We start from the raw sequence: 27,415 nt of genomic DNA, 5'->3' as shown, positions 1-27,415 counted from the left end.
TTGAGCCCATTCTGAATGCTTGGGTGAGCTTCAAAAGCTCTAAAACCACTCATCTCAGTAGGGAGCTAAACCCATATTTTGATTGACAGTTTTAAGAGGCTACTAAGGGATTGTCTGCTTTTGGTGTGGATAGTAAATAAAAGTTTGTTTTTATAACAGATTGACCATTTGAGGGGATTTAAATTTTTGAATGGGCTTCGTGAGTGAGAGTTTTTTTCAGTATCAAGCGTGTATGAGTGAGAGCTCTCATAGATTGTTAGATTTTTATTATATCCACATGGCTCCTGAGCTCTGCTCATAGTGGATACTGTTTGACTGGCTATGGTGGGGTCATGGACATAGTGGATATTGGTTGACTAGCTATGGTGGGGTCATGGACATGGTGTGGAGGGCATGGGAATACGAGGGGGCATGGGGCAATGGAGTGGCATGGGGGTATGTGGATATGGAGTTCGCATGGAGCATGGGGTGGGGAGGTAAGGGTTGAGGGATAGAGGGCCTAGCAGCCTTTTGTACAACTGGGCCAAAGTGTCAGAGAACTGAGGTGAGTCTTTTAACCAGCTCGCCTCGACACTCCCCCATCTCCGTGGCCATCACTGAACTGCCTCCGGAGGTGGTGGGCCTGATTCCATCTCATCCTCACCTCCTTCTGACAAAAATATGGTGGGCTGGGGCCCTTTTAAAGGAGATGGATTTATCGAGTCAAGAAACTTCCCAACTTGAGCTTCCCACCTCGATTGCAAAAATCCGGCCCAAAGCCTCGTGGAGAGTTTAAAAATTGTGGCCTTGCCTTTGAGCTGGCCGTCTTATCCTCAGTTGCCTGGTATCTATACATTATTGCTTAAATCCAATGGAGTTTTAAATTCCCCAAGTACTGTAAGGTAGTAATGAAAGATGTGTGTTGCATTTTGAAGCTATGACTAGCCTTTCTCCACATATATAGCTGCATAATGAGATGTAAATACGTTTACCCATTTTACAACATTGAAGCAAAGGACCTGTTATCAAACTCATGTCACATTTGCAAAGCAATAAAACAATGAATGTAAGGCTTCTTGCCCAATCCTCTTATCCCCTCTGTAGAAAATATCAAGTTTTAGAGAAGTTAGCCAAAATAAATGACAGTTAGACAGACATACGCTGTAAGCAGATTAAAACAGTGACTTCATCATTGACTGCTTAGAAGGCAGGTGAGGCTTAATCTCAATTTTAATCTTGTGAGGAACAGAAGCTGGAAGATTGCCGAGTTTAAAGCTAGTGGGAAGATCTATAATGTCTTATTGCAAAAGAAAGTAACCAGCAGAGTCGCTTGGAAGCATTGGAAAAGTAACCAGAACAAGGGACTGGAACCTCCACAGTCAAAAGATGGTAAATTAAAGTTTTATCTCTGAGAATAGCTGGAGCTGAGGAGAATTCTCCAGAGGAATGTGGCATACTTATGGGTGGTTGCTACAGAAGTAGATAACTTTTCAGATTGATGCGTTCCTAAAGAGATTTCTTGGGGGAAGTAGGAAATAAAGCTGAATGCGTAATATATATCTATATGGTCATAAACCATGGGCAGCATTTTACGCCTTGTAGGCGGGTACGCGCCCAACCCGATTGGCCATGAAATAGTGTGAGAAGATGTCAGGTGAATGTCCGATTGTTGTAAAAAACCCATCTGGTTCATTTATGTCCTTTAGGGGAGGAAACCTGCTATCCTTACCTGATCTGGCCTACATGTGACTCCAGACCCACTGGAATCTGGTTGACTCTTAAATGCCCTCTGAAGAAGGACAATTAGGGATGGGCAATAAATTCTGGCCTAGCCAGCGACGTTCACATGCCATGGCTGAATAAATAAATCCCTCATGCAATCTTCAGGTTGGTGGTCACGCATGGATGTTGGAGCCGGGCCTGCCATCAATTAAAAGGCCACTTAAGCCATTAAAAACCCAATTGAACCCGATCTAATGTTAGTAGTGAGGAATTTCGGAGATAGTTTGTTGCTGATTGCTTATTAGAACATGGCAGCTTCATCCTCTGTTCTTAGCATTTCTAGGCTTCATTTCAGGACTCATTGGTTTTTCCAAGGCCCCCAGAGGATTTTGACCATGTGGACCCTTCCAGCTATCAGACAGCCTTCTGTTACCCGCGTAATGGGGATTGTGTCTCAGCTGGAGACTGAGGAGGAAGAGAGGGGCAGAGGGAAGGGAGGCCAGGTGTCCCAATGCAGCTTCCAGGGAGCGACCTGTGGAAGGAGAAGTGCAGGCACAAGGGGCACAGGGCAGCAGGTAGTCTAAGACGTAAAGGGCCGCAGAAGACCCCACTATCCTGCTGCCGGTGTTTACAGGCGGCGATGTAGCTACCTCAATATGTCCGAGGTGCAATGCCGAAGGAGGCTCCGCCTCTCCAGAGAGACCGTGACCTACATTTATCCATAAGGTTGGGCCTGAGATCATCCCCAACTGTGTGGGTGGCACACCATGCCAGTGGCTCTGAAGGTCACAGTGGCCCCCAAATTCTATGCCTCTGGCTCTTTCCAGGGGTCAGTGGGGGATCTTTGTGGAGTCTCCCAATCAGCTGTCCACAGTTACGTCAAGTTGTAGACAGAAGCTCTGTTCAGGTGGGTACTGACATTTATTCACTTCTGTACGGACGAAGCCAGCCAGGCTGAGTGAGCCAGAGTCTTTGCAGCAATTGCTGGTTCCCCTGCATCCAGGGTGCATTCGACTGCACACATGTGGCCATCAAAGCACCAGCAGATCAGCCGGGTGCCTTGTCAACAGGAAGGGATTCCACTCTATGAACGTCCAGATAGTGTGTGACCAAAAGATGCAGATTCTGCAAGTATGTGCAAGGTACCCTGGCAGCTCCCATGATACGCTTTCCACAATCTGGCACTGGCAAGGTGAGTGCCCAATGGAAGGAGAGGATCCTGACTCAGCTCCACAGGCCACAGAGAATGAATCCAATGGTGAGTCAGAAGATGAGCACAGTGAGGAGAATGCTGAGGGCATGGAGGCAGGCCTCTGTATCCTTCAGGGAGGCAGTGACACCAGGGATGCCTTGGTCCAATGCTCCTTCAGCTAGGCTGCCAAAGATTTGCTTCAAACTCATGCCAGAGCTGCCACCTCCATCCCAGATGTCTGGAATGACCCTTTCAGTTGAACCCAAAGTCCACTCAGTGCCTGTGCAATAAAGTTTAGGTCCACTCATGTCCAGCATTACATACTGGCGTACCCTACACCAAAACTATAAAAAGGTGTAGCATACTCAGGCCATTACGACAAAAACAAAATTTATGTCATTTTCACAACTCAAACAAATTAACATAACCTTCTCTACAAGTTCAAGATTCTCTACAAGTGCAATCTCTACGGTCATTTTAAAGTTACTTTATATCATTATAATGGCTGGAGATAAAAGCCATTTTCCATAAATCATTAGGTGTGCCAACGTATTCCTGTTAGGATTCCCATAAAACACAGGAATCCCTATAGAGACCAGAGTGATGTAAATTAATTATTTTGGAAGATTTAGCTTTGGTTCCTACCAGATGAAGGCAGATTCAATTAGGTATGCTTTAATGTTCATTAATACCATATATAGACTAAATCTATCTGGCACTGAGCATCTTTTGTCATCCTCAGTGACTGAATATTTGTAACAGCTAGAAGCACTGGAACGTATGAAGTGCCATAAAAACTTATCATCAGCATTCTAAACAGAGCAGTAAATAATCAGAGATAATGAGAAAACAGTTGTTTATGCATATAGTAATTCTGTTAACTGGTGGAAGGCCCGCCTTATTCCACAGGCTCAACAGCATTCATACAATTATTTCAAATTTATCTGTTAAATCTCCTCAGGTAAGGAATATGCCTGAGAATTATTTTTATGATTTTTCTTCCTCAAACTCTAAAGTCATTAGGCAGGATTTCTGTTAAATAGTTGACTGACTACAATATGCTACTGAAGTCATAATTGAAGTAAAGGGAGACCAAGTTGTGATTTGGATCTAATCTAATTCAATACTTCCTTTAATCCCCATAGCTGTTATTTAATCTTTTTTTTTCTTCAAACAACTGTCTAATTTCCACTTAAAAGAATTCAACAATGATTTGTGAAAGAGAATTCCACACTGCAGTTCTGTGTAAAGAAGTTCTTTCATACATCTGCTGAAAATTCTTTTTGTTGGAATCTTAAATGTGTGACCTCTTAACATCTGATTCACCAGTGGAAATGATATATCACCAGTTTTCTGTCATGATCATGAAATCCTCTGTTCGGCCCCCATTTAATATTCTTAGCTGCATTGAAATAACCCTTAATTCTGAAGCCTCTCATCATAACTATAGCCCTGGTAATGGCCTAGTGAATCTAGGCTGCACCATTTCCATTGCTTGTTTATCCTTCCTAAAGTGCAATGCCCAAGGCTAAACAAATCCAAACTTATCAGCTAAATTGACCTCTCATGCAGACAGACCCATTAGATTCCATTTGGGTCCAAGTCCCACAGCCACAGGACCCAAATGGAATTTGGATGGGCCTGATGGAAATCGAAACAAAATAAAATTATGTCCACGTTTATTCGAAGATTTGACAATTACAGAGAGCAGAGAGCAGTGTTTTCTGGGATGTTGACTGCGTACAGGAATGCTGCTGACTTCTTAAATATCCTAGCCCTTCTGTTCTCAAATCTTCTGAATTTGACAATTCAACCCCTAAAGAAAGCTCATAATCAATATAATTCTAAAATGATTTTGGAGCCGCTAAAACCTAGCCATCCTACCTCTTTATAAAATTTGTCCCAGAACACTGTTCGGAAAAACATCTGACATTTTTTGAGCAGAATGATGTATTCAGAAGCATCTGGTTCTTTGTTAACTCTGATTGCATGTCATTCTGTTTGGAATATTAATGCTAATTTTGGTACACCATGCTTCAAATTAATTTGCCTCAGGCAGCTGCAAATGCTCAGCACCTGGAGACTACATGGATAAAGAAACAAAAGCATTTCTCACCACATAAGTATGTACCGAATAACCACATAAGTATGTAGTGAACAGCTCCTTTGTTATTTAAAAGCTGAAAATCCCTCAGAGATAACTGATGAGAATCAAAAATCTTCTGTGAAGTCTTGGGTCATGCTACCATTTATTCAAACAAGGACAAACCCTAAGATGAAGTACAATGTGCTCTACACTTCTACAGAATCAAAGTGGAGCACACCATCAGCCAGATCACAAGAGCGCTGTTGTACAGTCTTGCCAAAGCCTTCAAGACAATTCATATTTTGCAGTCAGTGGCAAAATGATCACCACTGACCTTGAAGAAAGCTATGCTTAGAGATTTAGTGATCCCTCTGGCGTGTCATCTTTATCTCTCTTATGTGCAATTAATTCCATTGTTGTTTGATGGGGATTCTTAGCATTGAGCTGCAGTGATGTTATCAATCTTAAGCAGCCAATTGTGTTAAAGAATTCTCACAGGCAACAAACCAGGAAGTGAAAAGCACTAATAATCAAATCACTTTTTCAAGAGAGCAGAATAAGGATTGGGACACACACACATTGGGTTAAAGCAGAAGCTGAAAGATCATGAGCAAATTTTAGAAACAAAATGAATTATTTAAAAAGTCTAGTTTTAAAAATCTAGCATTTAATCATAATAGAAAAATGTAACAACATTCAACATATTTTGCTGGATCAGATCCATTGTTCAACAACATTTATTACTTAGATTGCTGTTAAAAACCCAGCTACAACTCATTTGAACAAGGCTTAATTTTTTACGAGTTTGTAAAAGTAATATTAGTGTGGAAAAGCATGCATTCTCATTAAACCAGTTGATTTTGTTAAATGATTGTCATTTTGGGGACGTAGGGATGGGGGGTCCACAGTACAGCCTGAGGCACAGCAGTGAATGACAGGCCTCAGCTTCAGCGTTCCTGCGTCAATCTGTGCTTGTGCTAAATCCTGAAGTTGCAGTCACTTTCAGAAGGGAAATGATGGTGAACGTTGACAGTTCAATTCCTGATCAATACCCAATGGATGTTTGCCAACTTTTGTAGGGGCAGAATTTTCCCGTTGGTGTTTGGGGATGGGACCCGCACACCCGAGCATAAAATGATGCGCGGTAATGTCGGGCGAGCGTCTGCAGGATTCAGGAAGCCTTCCATTAGCCTGGGAATGGGAGCTGAACTGTCCACTGGAGGCAGCTCCTCTGAGGAGGAAGGGAGGGATAGAATAAGGAGGAGGCCAGGAGTGCACATTCAGCCTCCAGGGGAGCCACCTTTGGGAGGCCAGGCGCAGGCACAAGGGGTGCAAGGCGAAGAGGTTGTCCAAGGCAGAAGGGGCTGCAGAAGACGCCACTATCCTGCTGCCAGGTTATACAGGCGGCAAAGCAGCTACCTCAATATGTCTGAGGTGCAGTGCCGAAAGAGGCTCTGTCTCTCAAGGGAGACAGTCAACTTTATCTGTCAGATGATTGGGCCTGAGATCTTCGCTAACTGTGTGGGTGGACACCCCATGCCTGTGGCTCTGAAGGTCACAGCTGCCCTCAACTTCTATGCCTCTGGCTCCTTCCAGGGCTCGGTGGGTGATCTTTGCAGTTTCTCCCAATCAGCTGTACACACTTGTGTCAAGCAGGTTACAGACGCTCTGTTCAGGCGCGCATTGACCTTCATCCACCACCGTTGGGACCAGGCATGTCAGACACAGTGAGCCAGAGGCTTCGCAGCCATTGTTGGCTTCCCCCGCGTCCAGGGTGCTAGAGACTGTACACATGTGGCCATCAAGGCACCAGCAAGTGAGCCCGGTGCCTTCGTCAACAGGAAGGGCTTCCACTCCATGAACGTGCAGATAGTGTGTGATCACAGGATGCTAATTTTACAAGTCTGTGCAAGGTACCCAGGCAGCTCCCACGACACCTACATCCTCAGATACTCCCAGGTGCCAGGGCTTTTCAGTGCTCCAGCCTGGCTTGATGGATGGCTGCTGGGTGACAAGGGCTATCCCCTCAGAAGGTGGCTCATGACGCCTCTCCGCCATCCAAGAACAGAAGCTGAGCAGCGCTACAATAGTTGCCAGGCCTCCACAAGGGTTGTGATGGAGAGAACCATCGGCCTTCTCAAGATGTGCGTCCGATGCCTGGACCGCTCAGGGGGCGCACTCCAGTACCCCCCCATGTCTCAGTGCTAGTGGTTGCATGCTGCGCTCTCCACAATCTTGCGCTGGAAAGGGGGGACACAGTGGACAATGAAGATGTCGACGCAGTGGCTGCGGCTGCACAAGATGAATCCAGCAGTGAGTCCAAGATGAGCACGTGCTGGGAAATGTTGAGGGGGTAGATGCTGACCCGGGCATACTCCAGAGAGGCAGGGACACCCGGGAGGCTTTAATCCAATGAACATTCAGCTAGCACAGCACAGATGGTCCACCAGGACAAGCCTGGGCTGTCGGCTCAACACTCGACACCTAAGTGCAAAATCTGCCAGGTTAGCAACAGTAACTAAGGGCCTTGCTAATAAAGCTGAATGTCCAACAAAGCCTTCATTACAGTTTTGGAAACCATACACATGCAGAAGAAAAGAGACGCCCTCAGCCGTGGTGACATGTCTGAATTTAATATGTCAAGCAAGGCAACTTATTACAAAAAAAAGAGAATAGTGTTACAAAACAAAACAAATCATAAGGACTTCATCTTGGGCCACCACAAAAGCACCAGTGAAAAACCTGTGATGTGCCTAAGGTGCCTTATGTTTACGTTTACGGGTGCTACGTCTTGGCGCTGCCCCATTGCTGGGAGTGACATCTGAGCCAGCCTGCTGACTCTGCTGTCCTGTTGGCCTCGATAACCTTGGCGGTCGTCCTTTGGCCCGTGGAGCCTGTGCTGGCCCCGCCTGGGAGGAGGCTGCCAGTTCCACAGCTGGCATCTCCCCAGTCGTTACAGCCTCACAGAATGCTACTGTCACTGGGAGAGGGGCAGAGGACCCTGGGAGATACCCGCAGAGAAGCCAGGCGGCTGCTGCGCCGACGTGAGGTCACTTCAAACCTCACTGCTCATCGTGGATGGATGGGCACTGAGCTGGGAAACTTGATGCCCACACCATCTCCCACACTGGTACTGACCAGCTGAGGTCAATGCCGATGTGAGGGCTTGCTGGTCAGAGCGCACCCCCAGGAAGCCCTGACAGGTCTCCTGGAGGAGCCTCTCCACGAGAGTCGCCACTCTCTCCATGGAGGATGCATGGCGTTCGGACATGTGGCTCATTGCTTCGGCGATCATCTGCGTAGACTCCTCCACCATGGAGACCAAGCCAAGCATAGCCTCATGTATCTCCCCCAGATGCTCCCGCACACCCGGCCGCATTTCCTGCACCTGCGGCATTGCGGAAAACTCCAGAAGCACATCATCAGGCACCGACTGAGCATGTGCCTGGTCCCCTGCAGTCCTCCGACTGCTGGCACCATGGGCACTCTCTGTCTCGGCCAGCTCCTCCTGCGACTGTGAAGTGCCCTCACCACTGTGCCCGAGACACTAGCCGATGTTCGGATTCTCACCGAGATGCTAGTATCTGCGCTGGTACCTGCCTCACAGAGATGGGGTGACGCTGGTGAGACTTCAGGGCCCTCAGGTGTGAGATGGGGCCTCTGCTGCTCCTCCTCCCGGCCCTGCTCCAATGATGCTGAAAGGAAGAAGAAGGACATTGGATCAGTTAACATGAAGACAATGTCAAAGTGCATCCCTGTCCCCCGGATAATTATGTGCTCATCCTTCCATAACCAATGGTCAAGCCATGTTGCAAAATTAAATCAATTAACAACCAGCACTGCTATGGCTGTTGGGAGGACAATGCTGACCTCACCGTTGGGCATAAATACTTGGCTGTGGCATCCCAGCCTCACCAACACCAGTGGACAATGGCACATGGCGCCTCTCCAGATCCAGGGCCTCCTGCTCAAAACGGCTTAGAATGGTGATCTGCGCCTGGCCGCCGTCAGTCCTCACACCCTCTGCCGTGTTAAGAGCATTCTTCTCCTGAAAATGAGAGACGAGCATTGATTAGTGCAAATTGCACATGGACTCTGTTTGCGCACGGCCCACCCCAACCAGAGTGAGTCATATCAGGGCTCCAGAGCCTCCTCACTCCGCTGCTGTCAAACACTCACACAAAGATGCTAGGCCTGCTCCACATCCCCCCACGCCCCCCTTGGACACATGCTGCCTACATCACATTAGGCACCACATGGTATATCCTTCCATAGCAATGAGGCGCAAGCACGTGGAGCGCAGAGGTCAGCAGATGGTTGATTGCCACGCCACCTTGAAGCTCCCCTCCCAGCATATCATCACCCTGACTTGGACATGTCCTGTAGTTCAAGCACGGCGCCTAGGAGCAGCTCCTCCAGGTTGCCCCCAACCTAGTCATGTAGGACTCAGTGTAACACATGCCGCGGGGGTAAAACACATCTCCTCATCACCCTCTCAGGCTGACCTCAGCATGGGCAGTATCTTCTTGCCCACCCAGCAAAGGGCAAATGCTGTCAATGATTCAATGCATTCACTACACTGAGACTTTTGGTAGGGGGCGTGGTGCAGCAGTGGGGGGTAAGCTGACCTGCTGGGTTACATGACCAATATAAACATGGTCCTCACCCTGCCAGAGCGCAACAAGTCGTTGAAGCGCTTGCGTCACTTGATCCAGGTGCGCCACAGGAGCTCACCACCTCCGCTACCTCCTTCCAAGTACGTTTTGCCATGTGGGGGGGCCTCCTCCTCCCATCCTGGGGAACCAGCACCTCCTGCCGTGCTGCTACCTCCTCGAGGAGGGAAGCAAGGCAATCATCCGAAAAATTAGGGGTACATGGCCCCCCACCCTACCCTCCGGCCTGGCCTGCTCACCAGAAGCCCTCTGGTGAGCCCTTCCACTTGCCATTGTGAGCAGCCTTGCAAAGGCTGCCAGCGCTTCCGATAAACAGGCCTCCAGGTCACCATTGGGCCTGCGGACAATGCATTCCTGCCGCTGCCTGCCCAATCCCGCTATCCTCGAGAGTCGCGCATTACACTGGGCGGGCCTTAATTGGCCCACCAGCGTAACATGGCGGCACAGACCCGATCGCCGGCAGCGATTGGGTCCGCACCACCAACCCCCCCACGCCGTCCCACACCCCCTCCACCAACCGGAAAATTCAGCCCTTAGGTGCTTAGGTGTTGGTAGCCTTTCAGTTGAAATCACAGCAATTACTTATATTTGAATAAATAAATAAATTTGGATTTAATGAACTTATCAAAACTGTTTCTCACTCTGCTCCTTACTGCAAATGAAAATTGTATTTGCCTTTGATGCATGCATTCCATACAATTGTTTTAAAACTTACAGTATTACTAATCAGATGGCTGGAAACACATCAACTGTCCTGAGTCAGGTCAGCTGGAATTATTGTCCAACCGGCACTAGTTCACTTCATCCCAATGCTCTCAAAATGTCAGTGTGTGCTGACCCAATCTAAGCTATAGCTATATGGATATAAAGTATCATTGTGCACCTAGTCCTCAAGACTGAATGAGTGAGGATTTCAGGAATGTACTTATTGTCATCACTGTTTGTTGCAGCTTTATGGACATACTACTCAAAACCTGTTTGCCAAAACCCATTTATATTCACTCAGTACATTTCCTGTCAGTTATACTGATCAGTTTTATGCCAGAATCTTATTGTAATGCTGTTTTTGAAAATGACCATTCTGCTTATCCGACATCCAGTACTGAACGAGCAGAACTTTCCTCTGATTAAATATTGGGAAGATTGAAGCCATTGTTTTTGGTCCCTGCTCCAGGCTCCATTCTTTAGCTGCCCACTCCATCCCTTTCCCTGGCAACAGTCTAAGATTAAGCCAGTCTGTTCGCAACCTTGATGTCACATTTGATCCTGAGATGAGCTTCCAACCTCATGTTCGTGCCATCACTAAGACCACCTATTTCCACCTCTGCAACATCACCTGACCCTGTTTAAGCTGATCTGCTGCTGAAACCCTCATCCATGCCTTCATTATCTCTAGACCTGACTATTCCAATGCACCTCTGGCTGGTCTCCCACATTCTACCATCTGTAAACTTGAGATCTTCCATAGCTCTATTGCCTGTGTCTGAACTTGCAGCAAGTCCCATTTCCCTATCACCCCTGTGCTCGCTGACCTACATTAGCTCCTGGTCAAGCAATGTCTTGGCCTTAAATTTCTCATCTTGCTTTCAAATCCCTCCATGGTCTAACTCCTTCCTATCTCTGTAAACTCCTCAAGATCCACAACCCACCGAGATATCTGTGCTCCTCTAATTCTGGCCTCTTGTGGTCATGACTTTAGTTGTCTAGGCCCCAAGCTCTGGGATTTCCTCCCTACACCTCTCCACCACTCTACCTCACTTTCCTCCTTCTAGACATCCTTTAATGTGTACTTCTTAGACCAAATTTTTGGTCATTTAGCTTAATATCCCTTTACGTTGCTTGGTGTCCGACCTTGTTTCATAATGCTCCTGTGGAGCAACTTGGGGGATTTTGTTATGTTAAGGGTGCTATATAAATATAAGTTGTTGTTACGCCCCACCTTTTAATAGTGCTGGAGAGCTCCACTGCCGAAGTCGATGTATATTCTGCTGCTGTAATATGCAGTGCTCTATGTTGCAAAGCAAAAGTACTTTGAATCCAAAGCAGACACAGACACATCACGTGCCCTTCCTCTCATCTTTCTGGGTCTTTTTTTTGGCGTGATCAACTAGAATGCGGACCTCTTAAATGAAATGAAATTGGCTAGTGTGAACTCGGTTCTGAGTGATTATGAGCCTGTGTTACTACTGCAGCAGCCTGTTACAAAGAAAGATGAAATGGGAAATTGAAATACAAGTACTCAAAGATTAGAACCAGTAAATTCCCCCCCACTGCTAATCATTCTGCATTTATTAGTAGTTTAAAGTAGATTTCACCCACCCAAATACACCGTGGTGAAAATCACTTACAGATCAGCAGGACTTAATATGTCATCTAAAGCTGGAGTAAAACCCTGCTGGCATTTCAATACACTTTCCCGCTCAGGAAATATTTAAAATAAACTTATTATTCCAGGCTTAGGGCCTATAATCCCTGGTACACTTTTCTGGGTCACATTCTAAATGGCCCTTGCTATAGAAGGGATTTGTAACCATTAGATGATAAATCAAGTTGTGTGTGTTCTCACTGGTGATGTTGATGGGAGTTTATGGACAGGATTTCTGGGCCCTGCTCAGGTCGGGAACAGAGGCTGACAGGGCCCGAAAATATTGGTGCTGGCCAGCATGCCAGTTTCCTGACCCCTTTCCCGGCATCGGCCAATTTGGCCATGGGTTTGGGGCCTGACATCTTCGTGAGGTGGGTAGCTGATTAAGCTCTTTAAGAGCTTTGTTAAGGACACTGAAAGGAGGCTCTCTGGGATATTCCAGTCTGCTTCCAGTTTCTAAAGCAGTTCAACTACCTGGAGGCGGGCACTCAGTGGCTGGCCGGGGTGGGGGCAGAGGGCCTGGCTGCTTTCCCTATTTGTTATTTAAAGTTTCAAAAAAAGTTGGTGAGAGGGTAACGTCATATTGAAGCACCTTCCTCAGTTCCTTAGCCTTTATAACAGCCTGTTGCTCCTCTGGCCCTCTGGCTTCGAGAGCATGCTGATGCTCTTAATTGGGCAGGGAACCTGTCTCTGTGCCAAATAAGGGGACTCCTCGGTGAAAAGCTTAAGTCAGTGACTGTTTCCCATTAGAGGCAGTTTTAGGATGTGGAAGCAGTCCCAATTTCTGTTTCCTGGCCCTGAAGCAAAAATTTAGCCCGGCGTCTATACTTTACAAGATGCGCATTCAAGATGCTGAAAGATATTAAATGCAATAATGTTCAGCTCAGGACCTAAATAGTTAACACTTGTTTAATGTTTACAAAATGCTGCTATTTACTGTGGCTTTTTGTGCACCAAAATAAAAAATCTGTGTGCAAGCAACATGCATCTTGTTGATGGCATCATGTGAAGGATATGAAAGTATACCAGACACAAGATCATGGAAAGGGGTTGACATTTACCCAGAGTTCCCATGTACAGATGAAATTATACCACAATATCCCAGCAGCAACTTTAGGGAATGTTGATTAGTTTAGAGCAATGTTTGGTTTGAATATTGTTCAAAGTAAGAGCTGTTGTGTAGACTCAGAAATTTTGGCTATGTTCTAGGCTTCGTCAGTGTCGTTTCTTTTAACCCTTTGCAACAAAATGGTTCATAAAATGTTTAGATTCCCTGTTAATTTATCAGAAATATGACAGATTCTAAATAATTCAGAAACCTATCTTATTAATTGCTAGGCTCTTTTTGTGTTTTCTGCCTTCAGTACAGTGTGTAATAACCCTCTCTAATGATGCTTGCTCAGATCAGATGGACCAAAACAGCAGGAAGTGCCTCTGACAGGTTCCACGATAACAGTGTCTTCAATGAGACCCTGAGGATCACAAGAATCCAGCGCCACCAGGGAGGCCGTTACTACTGCAAGGCTGACAATGGCTTGAGCACCCCTGCAATCAAGTCCATCAGAGTAGATGTATACTGTAAGTAACCCGCGGCAGGCGCATTGACACTTTTCAGGCACCACATCAAGCATAGTTTCAAATCCGGGAAAGATCAGGATTGCTTTGTACACATGTAGCCGCAATTGTGAAAGTACAGAGGCTGTAGGACCGAAGGAATGCAAGAGAAAACCATAAGCACTGAACTGTTTTCCTATCTCCTGCTTGTGAAGTGTGGCTGCACTGGGAGCCTCCTGGGACAAAAAGACATGTGTTGCATATGATATAAAACCTAATGTTACAATGGACTGTATGCTAGAGGTTTGAAATGAGGCCATTGTCTGTGAGAGGAATATTAGAATTAGGAATATGTTTGCACTTGGATTTGATATTTTTTAGTTTGGATCTAGATTTGAATTTTCATTTTGTAGGAAAAGTTTAAAAGCCAAAAACAAACAAAAAAAAATCCTATAAAAGCTGAAAATTCTGCTGCGGAGTCCACACCTCAAACATTAGGCCGAATTTTACTCAGAGCCTCTGCCAGCAACTGAATTTTATGGTCGTCAGGCAATTAGTTGCCTGAGGTCCTGTCTTCTGCCCCCATGAGGGAGGATGTCCCATCTGCAAGAGCTGCCAGCCAATCAGAGGGCTGGTAGTGCTCCACCCACAGCAGTGCCATCAAGAGTGGTGGCCACTGCTGGGACTGCAGTCAGACCCCAAGTAGGAGCGTTGCTGGAAGCCGGAGTTCAAGGCTAGTGGGGCTACCTCATCTGAGCCAGTCAGACAAGCCCAGCAAGGGGGTGTGGGGTGGCAATCAAGAGGCCAGGTTTATGCTGAGGGGCTGTGGTTCATGCAGGTGTGCCCTTGCTGCTGGTGGTGGGGGGCTCCATTGGGCATGGGGTGCCTGAACAAGAGGGAGCTCCCCAAACCCACAGCCACCCTGGTGGCCTTGTCACAGGGCAATGGCACCCCCTGCTACTGTTAAAATAGCAGCGGTGGTGGGAAGAGGGCCTTAAGTGATCATTAATTGGCCATTTAAAGGCCTGAATTGGCCGAAGGACACCTACTTCACCACTGGAAAAATACTTGCAGAAGCGGATAATTGACGGGCATTGCATCCTCCACCATCCCACCCCCATTTCACCTCCCCCCCCTCCCCCCCCTCCCCTTCCCCCCCACCACCACTTACCAGCCTGCTCCTTGGAGGAAGAATTGGAAATGTTTTAAATTCACTGCCAGCAATTTGTTAATCGAAAAGATGTAATTGGAAACGATTTTGAGTACAGTTATCTGCCTGGAGCACAGCCAAGGCTGCTGTTTTCAACATGAACAGACTAACCATGCTACAGTCACACTTTGTTTCCTGTTTCCTCATCTCCAACCAGTTTATCGGCGCAGTAGGAGTAGCTCAAGTACAGCAGCAATTTTAAAAACAAAAAGCTTGTCTTAATAATAGCATTTTTGAAAGTATGTACTGTGTAATGTTATTGATTTATATTTGTTCCAGAACTATGAGGTTAAATATTCAATCATTTTTTAAGGAATGATAGTCCAGTGGTCAAGGAGATGACTAGCAATGTGACCCAAGAGCCGACATTAGCATGCACCCATGTGGCATTGCCTTGTCCACTACTTTAATAAATTTACTAACACATTGAAAATGAATTAGTTAATACCTCTGTCAAAACAGCAGACAAAGGAATATATCTGGAACCATAGAAGCTGACAGCACAGAGGATGTTATTTAGACCATTGTGTCTATGCCAGCACAATCTTAAACTAATGCCGCTGCGACAGCCTTCTCATTCCATGCTCCGGTGATTCTCCGTATAAAGACAATGTTACTGACACCTCTCCCTACGTATGGTGAATTAATGAGTCCTCTTTACTGATTCCCCCAGCACTTTTACCACTCACTTCACCCTTAAATTTTCAGACGGTGGAAGAAATGAATATGATTGGATTAAGATAGAAGCGAAAATAAAGATAAGCATCCTTTAATGCATTATTTTAAAAATGCTGGGAATTTTTTTTATCATAATGGAGAAATTTGACATTCAATTCATATAAAATTAGCTTTTCAGGAGCAGCTTTCCTTGCTTATTGTAGACTTTTGTTGTTCCTAATTTCCTGCCAATTTATTTGGAGCTGTTGGAGTAGCTTCAGCAGAGCAGTGATTTTAAAGTAAAGAGCTCATTTTAATGCTGCTTTTGATGTTTATTTGCTCCAGACTATTGTTCAATGAAAGTGTTTAGCAGTAATTATAAAGTTAGTATGCTTTTAAAAGACCAATTACACCTCCTTCAACAAGGTGTGAATTTTCATGGATTTTCAGGGCCAGGCCAAGTGTGAAAATGGATGATTTTTGTCCATTCATAGATTTACCATTGATTGAAGCCGGGGGTTGGGGGGGAGGGGGTGGTGGGATTATGTTAACAACATCAGGAGAAATGCAGAATCACTGACAGCAATTTTTGGATTTCTGTGTTCTTCTGCGTAAGTTCGGACTCCCTGTCATCAGTTTCAGTGGTGTATTGGCAGCAAATGTTGAAAGCTTTGCCATAATTCCCACTGCAAAACCTGGGCCATTATTAACTTCCCCAGCCTCTTCTACTCCAGTGAAAGTAGTCCCAATATCTTGAATCTCTTTTATAACTATTGTTTCTCATCCTTAGCATTGTTCTGCTGAATCTACACTCATCCATTCTGTATAGTTTTAATATTATTACAACAATAGCCAAAACTGTGTTCAGTACTCAATGTTTTGTACAAATGCATCAAGACTTCTTCACTCCAATATTCTATGCTTCTAGTTATACAATGCAAAATAATGTTTCTTTTATTTATCCACACCCTTCAGCTTCTTTTCATTGAATGCAAAATGTCATTCCTTGTTTTTCCACCCACACTTATCCCCATTAAATTATAGCCGCTAGCTTGTCTGTGTTTTCCTGAAGTCTTTGGCTTTTTGCCAACCTTTGTGTCTTTAGCAAATTTTGAGATTGTGCTCCTTTTGTTCAAGGCCAGAGCATCCAATGTACCATGAACAAACAAAGGTGAACTAAGCCCTGATGCCTGGGTCACAGTTTCACCATTCTCCAGTGTGATCAAAAACACATTTAACTTTGATTCCAAGCTGTCAAATAACTTTTAATCCAAGAGCTGGATTTCATCTTATAATGTATGTCTGAATGTTTCTAACAAGCCTCCTGTGAGACATTTTCACTCTTTGAAAATCCATGTACATGATATTTGCTTAAATCCCTTCAGCCATTTAATAAGTCCTACAAATAAACCTGTAACAGATTTTTCAAACATAAGAACATAAAACAAAAGCAGGAGCAGGAGCATGCCATATGGCCCCTTGAACATGTTCTGCCATTCAGTGCAATCACGGCTGATATTTTGCCTCAGTTCCATTTTCCTGCCCACTCCAGTATCCATCATTTCCTGAGAGATCAAAATTGTGTGAGTGATGGAGCATCCACAACCCTGTGGGGTAGAAAATTTCAAAGATTCTCAACCCTGTGGGTGAAGACATTTCTCCTCATCTCAGTCCTAAATGACTGACCCCTTGTCCTGAGACTGTACACCCCTGCTTTAGATTCACCAGCCAGGGGAAACAACTCTCAGTGCCTACCCTGACATTACCCTTCATAATCTTATCTGTTTCTCTAAGGTTGTCTCTCATTATTCTAAACCCCAGAGAGTTTAGACATAATTTATTCAGTCTATCATCACAGGACAACCATCCTAATCCAGGCACCAATCTAGTGAACCTGAAAGGAAGTCTATCCTTCCTTAGATACGGACACCGGAACTGCACAAAGTACTTCTTCCTTAACCGAGGTTTTCCACCCACGGTGGTTGACAGGGCCCTCGACCATGTCCGGCCCATCTCCCGCGCATCCGCCCTCACACCTTCCTCTCCCTCCCAGAACCATGATAGGGTCCCCATTGCCCTCACTTATCACCCCACCAGCCTCCTCATTCAAAGGATCATCCTCTGCCATTTCCGCCAACTCCAGCATGATGCCACCAAACACATCTTCCCTTCACCCGCCCCCCCGTGGCATTCCGCAGGGATCGTTCCCTCTGGGACACCCTGGTCCACTCCTCCATCACCCGCTACACCTCAACCCCCTCCCACGGCACCTTCCCATGCAACCGCAGAAGGTGCAACACCTGCCTTTTTACTTCCCCCCTCCTCACCGTCCAAGTGCCCAAACACTCCTTTCAAGTAAAGCAGCATTTCACTTGCACTTCCCTCAATTTAGTCTATTGCATTCGCTGCTCCCAATGTGGTTTTCTCTACATTGGAGAGACCAAACGCAGACTGGGTGACCGCTTTGCAGAACACCTTCAGTCTGTCCGCAAGCATGACCCAGACCTCCCTGTCGCTTGCCATTTCAACACTCCACCCTGCTCTCATGCCCACATGTCCGTCCTTGGCCTGCTGCAATGTTCCAGTGAAGCTCAACGCAAACTGGAGGAACAGCACCTCATCTTCCGACTAGGCACTACAGTCTGCCAGACTGAATATTGAGTTCAACAACTTTAGATCATGAACTCTCTCCTCCATCCCCACCCCCTTTCCGATCCCCCTTTTTCCAATAATTTATATATATTTTTCTTTTCCCACCTATTTCCATTATTTTTAAATGTATTTCCATCCATTGTTTTATCTCTACCTTTTAGCCTATTTCGATCCCTTCCCCCCCACCCCACCCCCACTAGGGCTATCTGTACCTTGCTCGTCCTGCTTTCTACCCTTAATGTCACCAGTGAACATTTCTTAGCTAATATCACCACCGTCAACACCTCTTTGTTCTTTTGTCTATGACATCTTTTGGCTATCTCCACCTATCACTGGCCCTCTATCCAGCTCTACCTGTCCCACCCTCCCTTAAACCAGCTTATATTTCACCTCTTTTCTATTTTTCCTTAGTTCTGTTGAAGAGTCATACGGACTCAAAACGTTAACTGTGTTCCTCTCTGCAGATGCTGTCAGACCTGCTGAGTTTTTCCAGGTATTTTTGTTTTTGCACAAAGTACTTAATGCATGGCCTCAACAAAGCCCTAAAAAATTGCAAGACTTCCTTCTTTTTGTACTCCAACCCCCATGTAATAAAAGCCAACATGCCACTTGCCTTCCTAATTGCTTGCTGTACCTGCTTGCTAACTTTACATGCTCTTTGTAAGAGTACATCCAAGCCTCTCTGAACATTACCGTTTAAAAGTTTTACTCCTTTAAAAAAATATTCCGCTTTTCTATTCTTATTACTAAAGTGAACACCTTCCCACTTTCCCACATTGTACTCACCTGCCACCTTGTTGCCCATTCACTTAACCTGTCTACAGACAGGATTTTTCAGATGCTGGGGTTTTCTGGCTCGCCACCCAAAGAGTTGCAGGGGTATGCACCCCCACCAATCACAACAGCCCCACAACCATTTAACACTCCGAGCTGTGTTAATTGGCTGGAGATGGGACTTCTGCCTCTTACAGGGGGAAGTCCCGCTGCAGTGTTCTGGCAGCCAGTCAGATTGACTGGCAGCTCTGTAGTCCCAGCAGCACCGGTGACAACAGTGGTCAGGACTGGGACTACAAGCTGTCCCCAGATTCTAAGTCCCAGAGTCCAGGACCAGGTAAGGGGGTGGGGAGTGTCTCATGGCTGGGAGGAGAGGTGAGGCCCGGAGTTGGGACCTTTATGGAGAGGTCAGGGAACAGACATTGTTGGGGGGGCGGGGGTTGTCACCTGTGTAGAAAGGGAGCTTCTGAGTGTGCACCACCTCCTTCCACCCGAGGCCCATGCAGGGTGACCTGCCACTAAACTCCTTATATGAGCATCAAAATTGAGGCTGTGTGGGAAGCCACTATAATTGGCCACTTAAAAGCCTCAATTAGGGCAAGGGCAGATGGGTAGAGAGTTTTATGGTCCCCTCTGCCTGCTAGTCCACTGGCAGGGGACCATAAAATTCCACCTTATATCTCTTTGTGGTCTCTTGGTGTCCTCACAATTTACATTTCCACCTAGCTTTGTATTGTCAGCAAACTTAGATATATTACTCTCGATCTCTTCATCTGAGTTATTAATATAGATTGCTTAAAGCTGAGGCCCCAACACTCATCTGCCAACTTGAAATTGCCCTGTTTATCCCTACTCTTTGCTTCCTATCCTTTAATCAAACCTCCTTCGATGCTAATATATTACCTCCAACTCTATGAACCTTTACCTTACATAACAACTTGCCCTCTGGCTGTCATGATTAACCCATGTACTTTAACTGCTCACTAATTTTGCCTTGAATTTTCCCTGAAAGAGTAGTGGAGGCATATTCAACAATGGCCTTCAAAAGGGGATTGGATTTACACTTGAAAAGGAGAAATCTCCAGAGCTATGGAGAAAGAACAGTGAAGTGGGACTGATTGGATAGTTCTTTCAAAGAGCCAGCACAGCCATGATGGGATAAATGGCTCCTTCCATGCTGTATGATTGTAGAATTGTGACTTTTAAGGAGGTGAATTGCAACTATGGTGGGTCTCAGGGTAGACATTATGGGATCGGTCAACCGTTATACTTTGTGCTCTGATGTCAGTGGTGAGGACAATTTGGCTGATATACCTCTATATTGGAGAGGTAGTGTGGACACAATGGGCTGAATAGCCTCCTTTGCTGTTATGACTCTCAATGATGAGCATTACTGGCAATTTTGTACCATCGTTGAAGTTGAATTTCACCCTTGAAATGCTTGGCCACTTTGCCATTAGATTAACTGGTACAGAGTTGCCCAATTTATCCTTCTCCCATTCTTGAATGCAGATTTTGCAATCCCAAACCCTTTTCAGAATTTGTATACTGATCAATGATGGACATTTTGACCAAAGCTTTCACTATCTCCTCTTTGTCATCTTTCAACAGGTATCTGGTATACACATCATCAGAACCTAGCGTAGTGACTCACCCATCTTGAGTTCTCATTTTTATTTTCAAACCAATTTCTTTTCGACAATTATCTCCAACAATTTTTGTATATGTATTTCAGGTGTCAAGTGAACAGGACAAATATTTGTATGCTGACATCAGAAAGAATTGTTCCTGGACAATGAAAGCAGAAGTTCATTTCCAGATGCTTGATAATTGGATTTAATCAATATGCCCCAGAATTTGAATGGTGATAGTAGTGGTCAGCCTCAGACTGAACTTGGAGATTAATTTGAAATGTCTTTTATTCACCAGTCTTAAAATATGTTTTGTACTTGCGCTAATTAGAGTAGTAACTGTCTTCAAAAGTGGCCCATTTTCTTTGAAGAGCTTGGGAACATTGTGATAATGCAGCATACAAATTTTCATGTAAATATTTGTTGTTTTGTCATGTATGTTGATTTTAATTCCCAGTGGGTCGCCAGTGCAATAAGTTAATGTCTTACCCACAGAAGCAGATGAGTTCATGACAATTTTAACCACTGGGCTTCGTGAACACGGGGCTTCCTGCCTAGAACAGGCCAAAAGTGGCAACAAACACTTGCTAAGTGTAGGAAGGGGGTGTTATAAGTGCTGGGCTTCACAAGACATTTATGTTTTAAATATATTCATTAACTTAAGGTGAAATAGAATGCTTTGGATAGGGGGTGGTGAGGTGATACTTTGTGAACTGGCTACCATGGGGATGAAACTCAAACAAAAACCTATTGAAATATCAAGCGACAGTTTCCAGACCTTTCCGCTGTAACTCACAGTAGAGGGGTAGTGCTTTGTCAGACACTGGGGCCAGGGTTTTCAGCTTGGCATGCGGGTGTACGTCCGACATGGCTAAGCGTGAAATAGTGCGCGTTGACATCGGACGAGCGTCCTGATCGTGCGATATTTCAGTCAGCGGGCACACGCAAGAGTCGGCACGGTGCAGAGAAAAGTTGTTTTGTGTTATAGCAGCCAAACAGAATGCTTGTAAGAGTTGGTTTTCTGTTTGAAAAGAAGGGGATAGAGTCGACAGGGCTTTTGTAGATTTAAGGGTCAAGGAGTCGCTGTGGTGGACCTTGCTGGTGAAAGCTGGGTCTGCAATACCCAGGCTGAGTAGAACGATTTTTGAAGGACAGTCGAAATTTTGACTGAGAGTGGAAGGGAGAAGTGATCCTGCTGGAAAACTAGGAGTAACTTGGGACTTTTTCTTGTAATGCTACACATCTACTGAAAGTGCAGGACACAGTGAAATGGGGTTGTGAGAAGTATCTTGGTTGCATTAATTTGTTGATGTGAAAATACCCTTTCTTTATTTTGGTGTAATAGTTGCCTGTTAAGTAATGTTTCATCTATGTGTATTTTAATCTGCTTGTCACAGTAAAAGTCTTAAATGTGAAATCTTGGCCAGAATATTGCACTCATCGGATGGGCACACGCCCGACCCGAGTGAACGTAAAATGACGCCCGATGACATCGGGTGAGTGTCCTGATGTCATCGCGCACTCGCACGATATTTCAATCGATGTGCCCACACGGGAGTCGGCAGCTCGCCCGCTGACAATTAACAGGCCTATTATGGCCTTTAAAGATCTAATTGAATTAAATATTTCGCTGCCCGCCCAACCTTACAGTTGGCGGGCAGGTGAAAATGCCAAGCGGCCTTTGGATTTTTTGCGAAATCTCATCCACAGTTGGGATGAGGTTTCAATCTGTCATTAAAAAAAAAATTTTCAAACTAATTTCTAACATGTCCCTGCTCATGTGACAGAGTCAATAAAAAAGAAAGATTTTAAAACTGTTAACAACATGACCCCTCATGTGACAGAGTCACATGAGGGGTCATGTTGTTAACAGTTTTAAAATCTTTCTTTTTTATTTTCATAAATCCTCAGCTCCCTGGTGCATGCCTTTTAAAGGCAGTCTTGAAGCACACCATTCAGAAGTCATGCCAAAGTGGGCGGTAAATTTGATGTGGAGGAATGATTCCGGCGAGCAGGGCTTATAATGAGATGTTAAAGCATTGAAATTAGGTTCCCGATAAGCAGAGCTGGGAAACGCGCCCCGCCATTGACGGGTGGAGTGCACAAGCACAAACTGGTTTCACGGCAGCGTAAAACTGACTTCTGGCTTTCCTGCCATATTGTCATCAACCGCCCACTCTCCATGATGCCCAATGCCAACGGGACCAGATGATTCTGCCCGTAGAACTCAGAACAGGCTTTCCCTTTAGATATATAAGTAAGATTGTGTTTAAAGGTGCATATAATTGTGTTAAACAGATAGACAATAACATAGGAATGAAGTTACTCCCATTGATCATTTCTGTCAAAAAATATGTCCACCACGAAGATTTTGGTGGACTGGGCAAAATAATGGCCTTTCCTATTAGTTACACTTTTTTGTGCGCATTTATGTTTCAAAAAGTTTTGCCCACAAAACTGAAGGAAGTATGGGTTGATGACAATGCAACGGGGGCAACAGAGCATTTGGGATCTTGATGAACAATAGAGCATCATTAACTTCACTAGTGATGATGCCTTAACCAATACAATTACAGGGGGAAGAACTGAGAAGAACTGTGAATTCTAGTGGGGGAATTTAATATCAAATCATGTAAGAGGAGAAATAAAGAGGTGACAAATAGATTAGATCAACATTTGCTTACATTGAAATTGTGAAAATATTTATTTACCAGGAGAATGGCCAGAGGACTTTGTGCAGACAATAATGATCACCATAAGAGGTCAAAGGCAAGCCCTGCTCTGACTTTCATACAATTAGTCTGATTGTCCATGCATCAAAGGCTGTGTTGAGAATTGCAACAAAGAGAGTGGGCAGTAAGGTGCAGAACTACATTGGAGATGACCAGTTTGGATTCTAGGGTGGAAGAGGGTAGAGAGAAGCAATTGGCATTATGAGATTAATGAGTGAACTCAGTTTAGAATTTGGACAGGAATTATATGTTTGATCCGTAAATTTTGAAAAAGTATTCCATCAAGTTGACTGGACTAAGCTCTTGAAAGTGCTGAAAGACAATAGAATAGTCTGAGAGATAGATAATGTGGGACAAATAACAACAGTGAGTGGGGAGTTGGGACCATGTGTAATTGGAAAAGGAGTTCAACAAGGGTGTTGTTTTCATCAGTCCTCTTAATCATTGCTTCTGCATAGATATTGAAAGAAGTGTTTAAAGACGCGGAATCTGGCGTAAAGATTGAGGGTGAATGATGACATCAGTTAGATTTGCAGGTGACAAAGCATTTGTAGCACACACAGAAGAAGGATTACAAGAACAAATAGATAGACTAGTAATGGCAGGCATGAACCTTGGAATGAAAGTGCACCTTGGCAAAACATGATGCATGATGCAAGTGATGCATATCTCAAAATCATCAAGAAATATTCATATTCATGGAAGGAAAAGAACTAAAACGAGAAACATAGAAGCAGAGAAAATAGGAGCAGGAGTAGGTCATGTGGCCCTTTGAGTCTGCTCCACCATTCAATATGATCATGGCTGATCCTCTATCTCAACGCCGTACTCCCACGCTCTCCCCATACCCCCTGATGCCTTTAGAGTCCAGACATCTATATACTTCCTTCTTAAATGTATTCACTAACTTGGCCTCCATAGCCCTCTGTGGTAGAAAATTTCACCACCCTCTGAGTGAAGGAGTTACTCCTCATCTCAGTCCTAAATGGCCTACCGCAAATCCTGAGTCTGTGAACCCTTGTTCTAGACAACCCAGCCAGAGGGAATATCACCCCTGCATTCAACCTGTCCAGCCTGCCAGAATTTTACATATTTCAATGAGATCTACTCCCATTCTTCTAAACTCCAGTGCATACAAGCCTAGTCAACCAATCTCTCCTCATACAATTCTGCCAGCCCAGGAATCAGCCTGGTGAACCTTCATTGCACTCCCTCTATGGCAAGTATATCCTTTCTTAGGTAAGGAGACCAGAACTGCACACATTACTACAGATGTGGTCTCACCAAGGCCCTGTACAGCAGCAGTAAGACATCCCTGCTCCTGTACTCAAGTACTCTCATAATGAAGGCCAATGTACCATTTGCCTTCTTAACTGCTTGCTGAACCTGCATGCTTGCTTTCAGTGATTGGTGTACAAGGATACCCAGGTCCTTTTGTACATCAACATTTCCCAATCTATCACCATTTAAATAATACTCTGTCATCCTGTTTTTCCTACCAAAGTGGATAGCTTCACACTTATCCACATTATACTGAATCTTCCATGTATTTTCCCATTCACTCAACCTGTCTAAATCACCTTGAAGCGTTTTAACACCCTCCTCATCGTTCACGTTCCCACCAAGTTTCATGTCATCAGCAAACTCGGAATTGTTACATTTGGTTCCCTCATCCAAATCATTGATATATATTGTGAATAGCTGGGGACCATGAACTGACCCCTGTGGTACCCCACTAGTCACTGTCTACCACTCTGAAAAAGACCCATTTATTCCTACTCTCTGTTTCCTGTCTGCTAAACAATTCTCAATCCATGCCAATATATTACCCCCAATCCCATGTGCTTTTATTTTATACACTAACCTCTTATGGGGACTTTATCAAAAGCTTTCTGAAAATCCAGATACACCACATCCACTGGTTCTCCCTTATCTATTTTGCTAGTTACATCCTCAAAAAACTCCAGTAGGTTTGTCAAATGTGATTTCCCTTTCATAAATCCATGTTGACTTTGTCTAATCCCTTTGATATTTTCTAAGTCTCCTGTTATCAGATCCTTTATAATAGGCTCTAGAATTTACCCTACTACTAATGTTAAGATAACCAATCTGTAATTCCCTGTTTTTCCCTCCCTCTTTTTTTAAATAGTGGGATTACATTGGCCATCCTCCAATCTGCCAGGACTGTTCCAGAGTAAACAGAATTTTGGAAGATGACAACCAACACATCCATTATTTCCATGGTCACCTCCTTTAATACCCTGGGATGTAGATTATGAGGCCCTGGGGATTTATCGGCTTTCAGTCCCATTAATTTCTTCTGCACTATTGTTTTATTAATACTAATTTCTCTCAACTCCTCCTTCTCACTAGACCCATGGTTCCCTAGTATTTCTGGGAAGTTATTTGTGTCTTCCTCCGTGAAGACAGAACTAAAGTAGTTGTTTAATTGCTCTGCCATTTCCTTGTCTCTATTATAAATTCTCCCATTTCAGACTGAAAGGGACTTACATTTGTCTTAACTAATCTTTTTCTTTTTACATACTTATAGAAGCTTTTACAGATGGCTTTTATGTTTTTTGCAAGTTTACTCCCATGCTCTATTTTTCCCCTCTTAACCAATGTCTTGGCCCTCCTTTGCTGAATTCTAAACTGCTCCCAATCCTTAGACTTGCTATTTTTTCGAGCAACTTTGGATGTAATACTATGCTTAATTTCTTTTGTTAGCCATGTTTGGGCCTCTTTTCCTGTTGTGTTTTTGCGCCAGAAAGGAATGTATAACTGTTGCAATGCATACATTCATTCCTTAAATATTAGCCATTGTCTATCCACTGTCACACCTTTTAATGAAGCTCCCCATTCTATCTTAGCCAATTCATGTCTCATACCTTCGTAGTTTCCTTTGTTAAGACTTAGGACCCTAGTTTCGGATCGGACTACTTCACTTTCCATCCTAATGAAGAATTCTATCATGTTATGGTCACTGTTCCCTAAAGGAACCTGCACCACAAGATCATTAATTAAACCCTCCTCATTGCACAATACCAAATCTAGGATAGCCTATTCCCTAGTCGTCTCCCGGATATACTAGTCTAAAAAACCATCTCATACACAATCCAGGAATTCATCCACCACAATGATTTGTCCAATAATATATATATACATAGTGGAGAATTTTCGCCTTGGCGAGCAGGGGCGGGACCCTCTCGCCGAGGCATAAAATGATGTGGAGTGACATCGGGCGTGCGTCTCTCCAGCACGTTTGCATGCACGAAAGAGCGCACTCCTGACTCAGGGAAACACCACCACCCCCCCACCCCTCCTGCCCACACAAGGAGCGCACAGCGCTTCTGGATGTGCGTTACGTTGAGTGGACCTTAACTGGCCCGCCCACGTAAAATGGTGGCGCGGACCCAACTGGGGGCACTGATCATGTCCGCTCCCACCCATGCCTGACCCCGCACAACCTCCCCAACGGGGGGAAATTCTCTCCATAGATTAAAATCACCCATGTTTACTGTAGCACCCTTGTTACATGTATCTCTAATTTCCTGTTTAATGCTGTCTCCTACCTTATCACTACTGTTTGGAGGCCTATAGACAACTCCCACTAATATTTTCCGCCCCTTGTTGCTTCTTAGCTCCACCCAGACTGATTCTACATCTAGATTTTCTGACCCAATATTGTCTCTCATTATCGAACTGAGTTCATCCTTAAATAACAGCCACCTCCTTTTCCATTTTGCCTGTCCATCCTAAATATTAAGTACCCTTGGATATACAGTTCCCAGCCATGGTCACCTGCAGCTATGCCTCCATAATCGCAATCATATTGTACCTGTTTACACCTATTTGTGCTGTTAATTCATCTACCTTATTGCGAATGCTTCATGCATTCAGATACAGTGCCTTTAGACTTGTCTTTTCAACATTTTTACAAATGTTTTGTGCTATGGCCCTATTTGCTGCTAGCCCTTGTTTCCTCTGCCTTCCACTTTTGCTTTCTACTTTTCTGTTTTTTCATTCCTATCTTTGTTTCCCTCTCTTGTGTCTTTCCGTTCAGGTTCCCATACTCCTGTTTCCCCCTCTTGTGTCTCTCCGTTTCAATTCCCATACCCCTGCCAATCTAGTTTAAACCCTCCCCAACAGTACTAGCGAATACCCCTGCAAGGATATTGGTCCTGGTCC

At 44.7% G+C, this 27,415-nt stretch overlaps 1 protein-coding gene across 2 annotated transcripts in view; it reads left to right on the top strand.

The window, feature by feature from the left end:
- mdga2a (MAM domain containing glycosylphosphatidylinositol anchor 2a) overlaps positions 1-27,415 on the top strand; it is a 918,070-nt gene that overhangs the window by 232,571 nt on the left and 658,084 nt on the right. For both annotated transcript variants that reach the window (XM_078562337.1, XM_078562336.1), the window contains exon 3: positions 13,421-13,595. In XM_078562337.1, coding sequence (XP_078418463.1) covers positions 13,421-13,595 — 175 coding nt within the window. The remainder of the gene's footprint in view (positions 1-13,420; positions 13,596-27,415) is intronic.

Source organism: Cetorhinus maximus, chromosome 18, assembly GCF_964194155.1.
Source record: "Cetorhinus maximus chromosome 18, sCetMax3.hap1.1, whole genome shotgun sequence".
NCBI classification, from domain to species: domain Eukaryota; kingdom Metazoa; phylum Chordata; class Chondrichthyes; order Lamniformes; family Cetorhinidae; genus Cetorhinus; species Cetorhinus maximus.
Note: the sequence above shows the minus strand (reverse complement) of the source record. Positions and strands in the feature narration are given on the sequence as shown.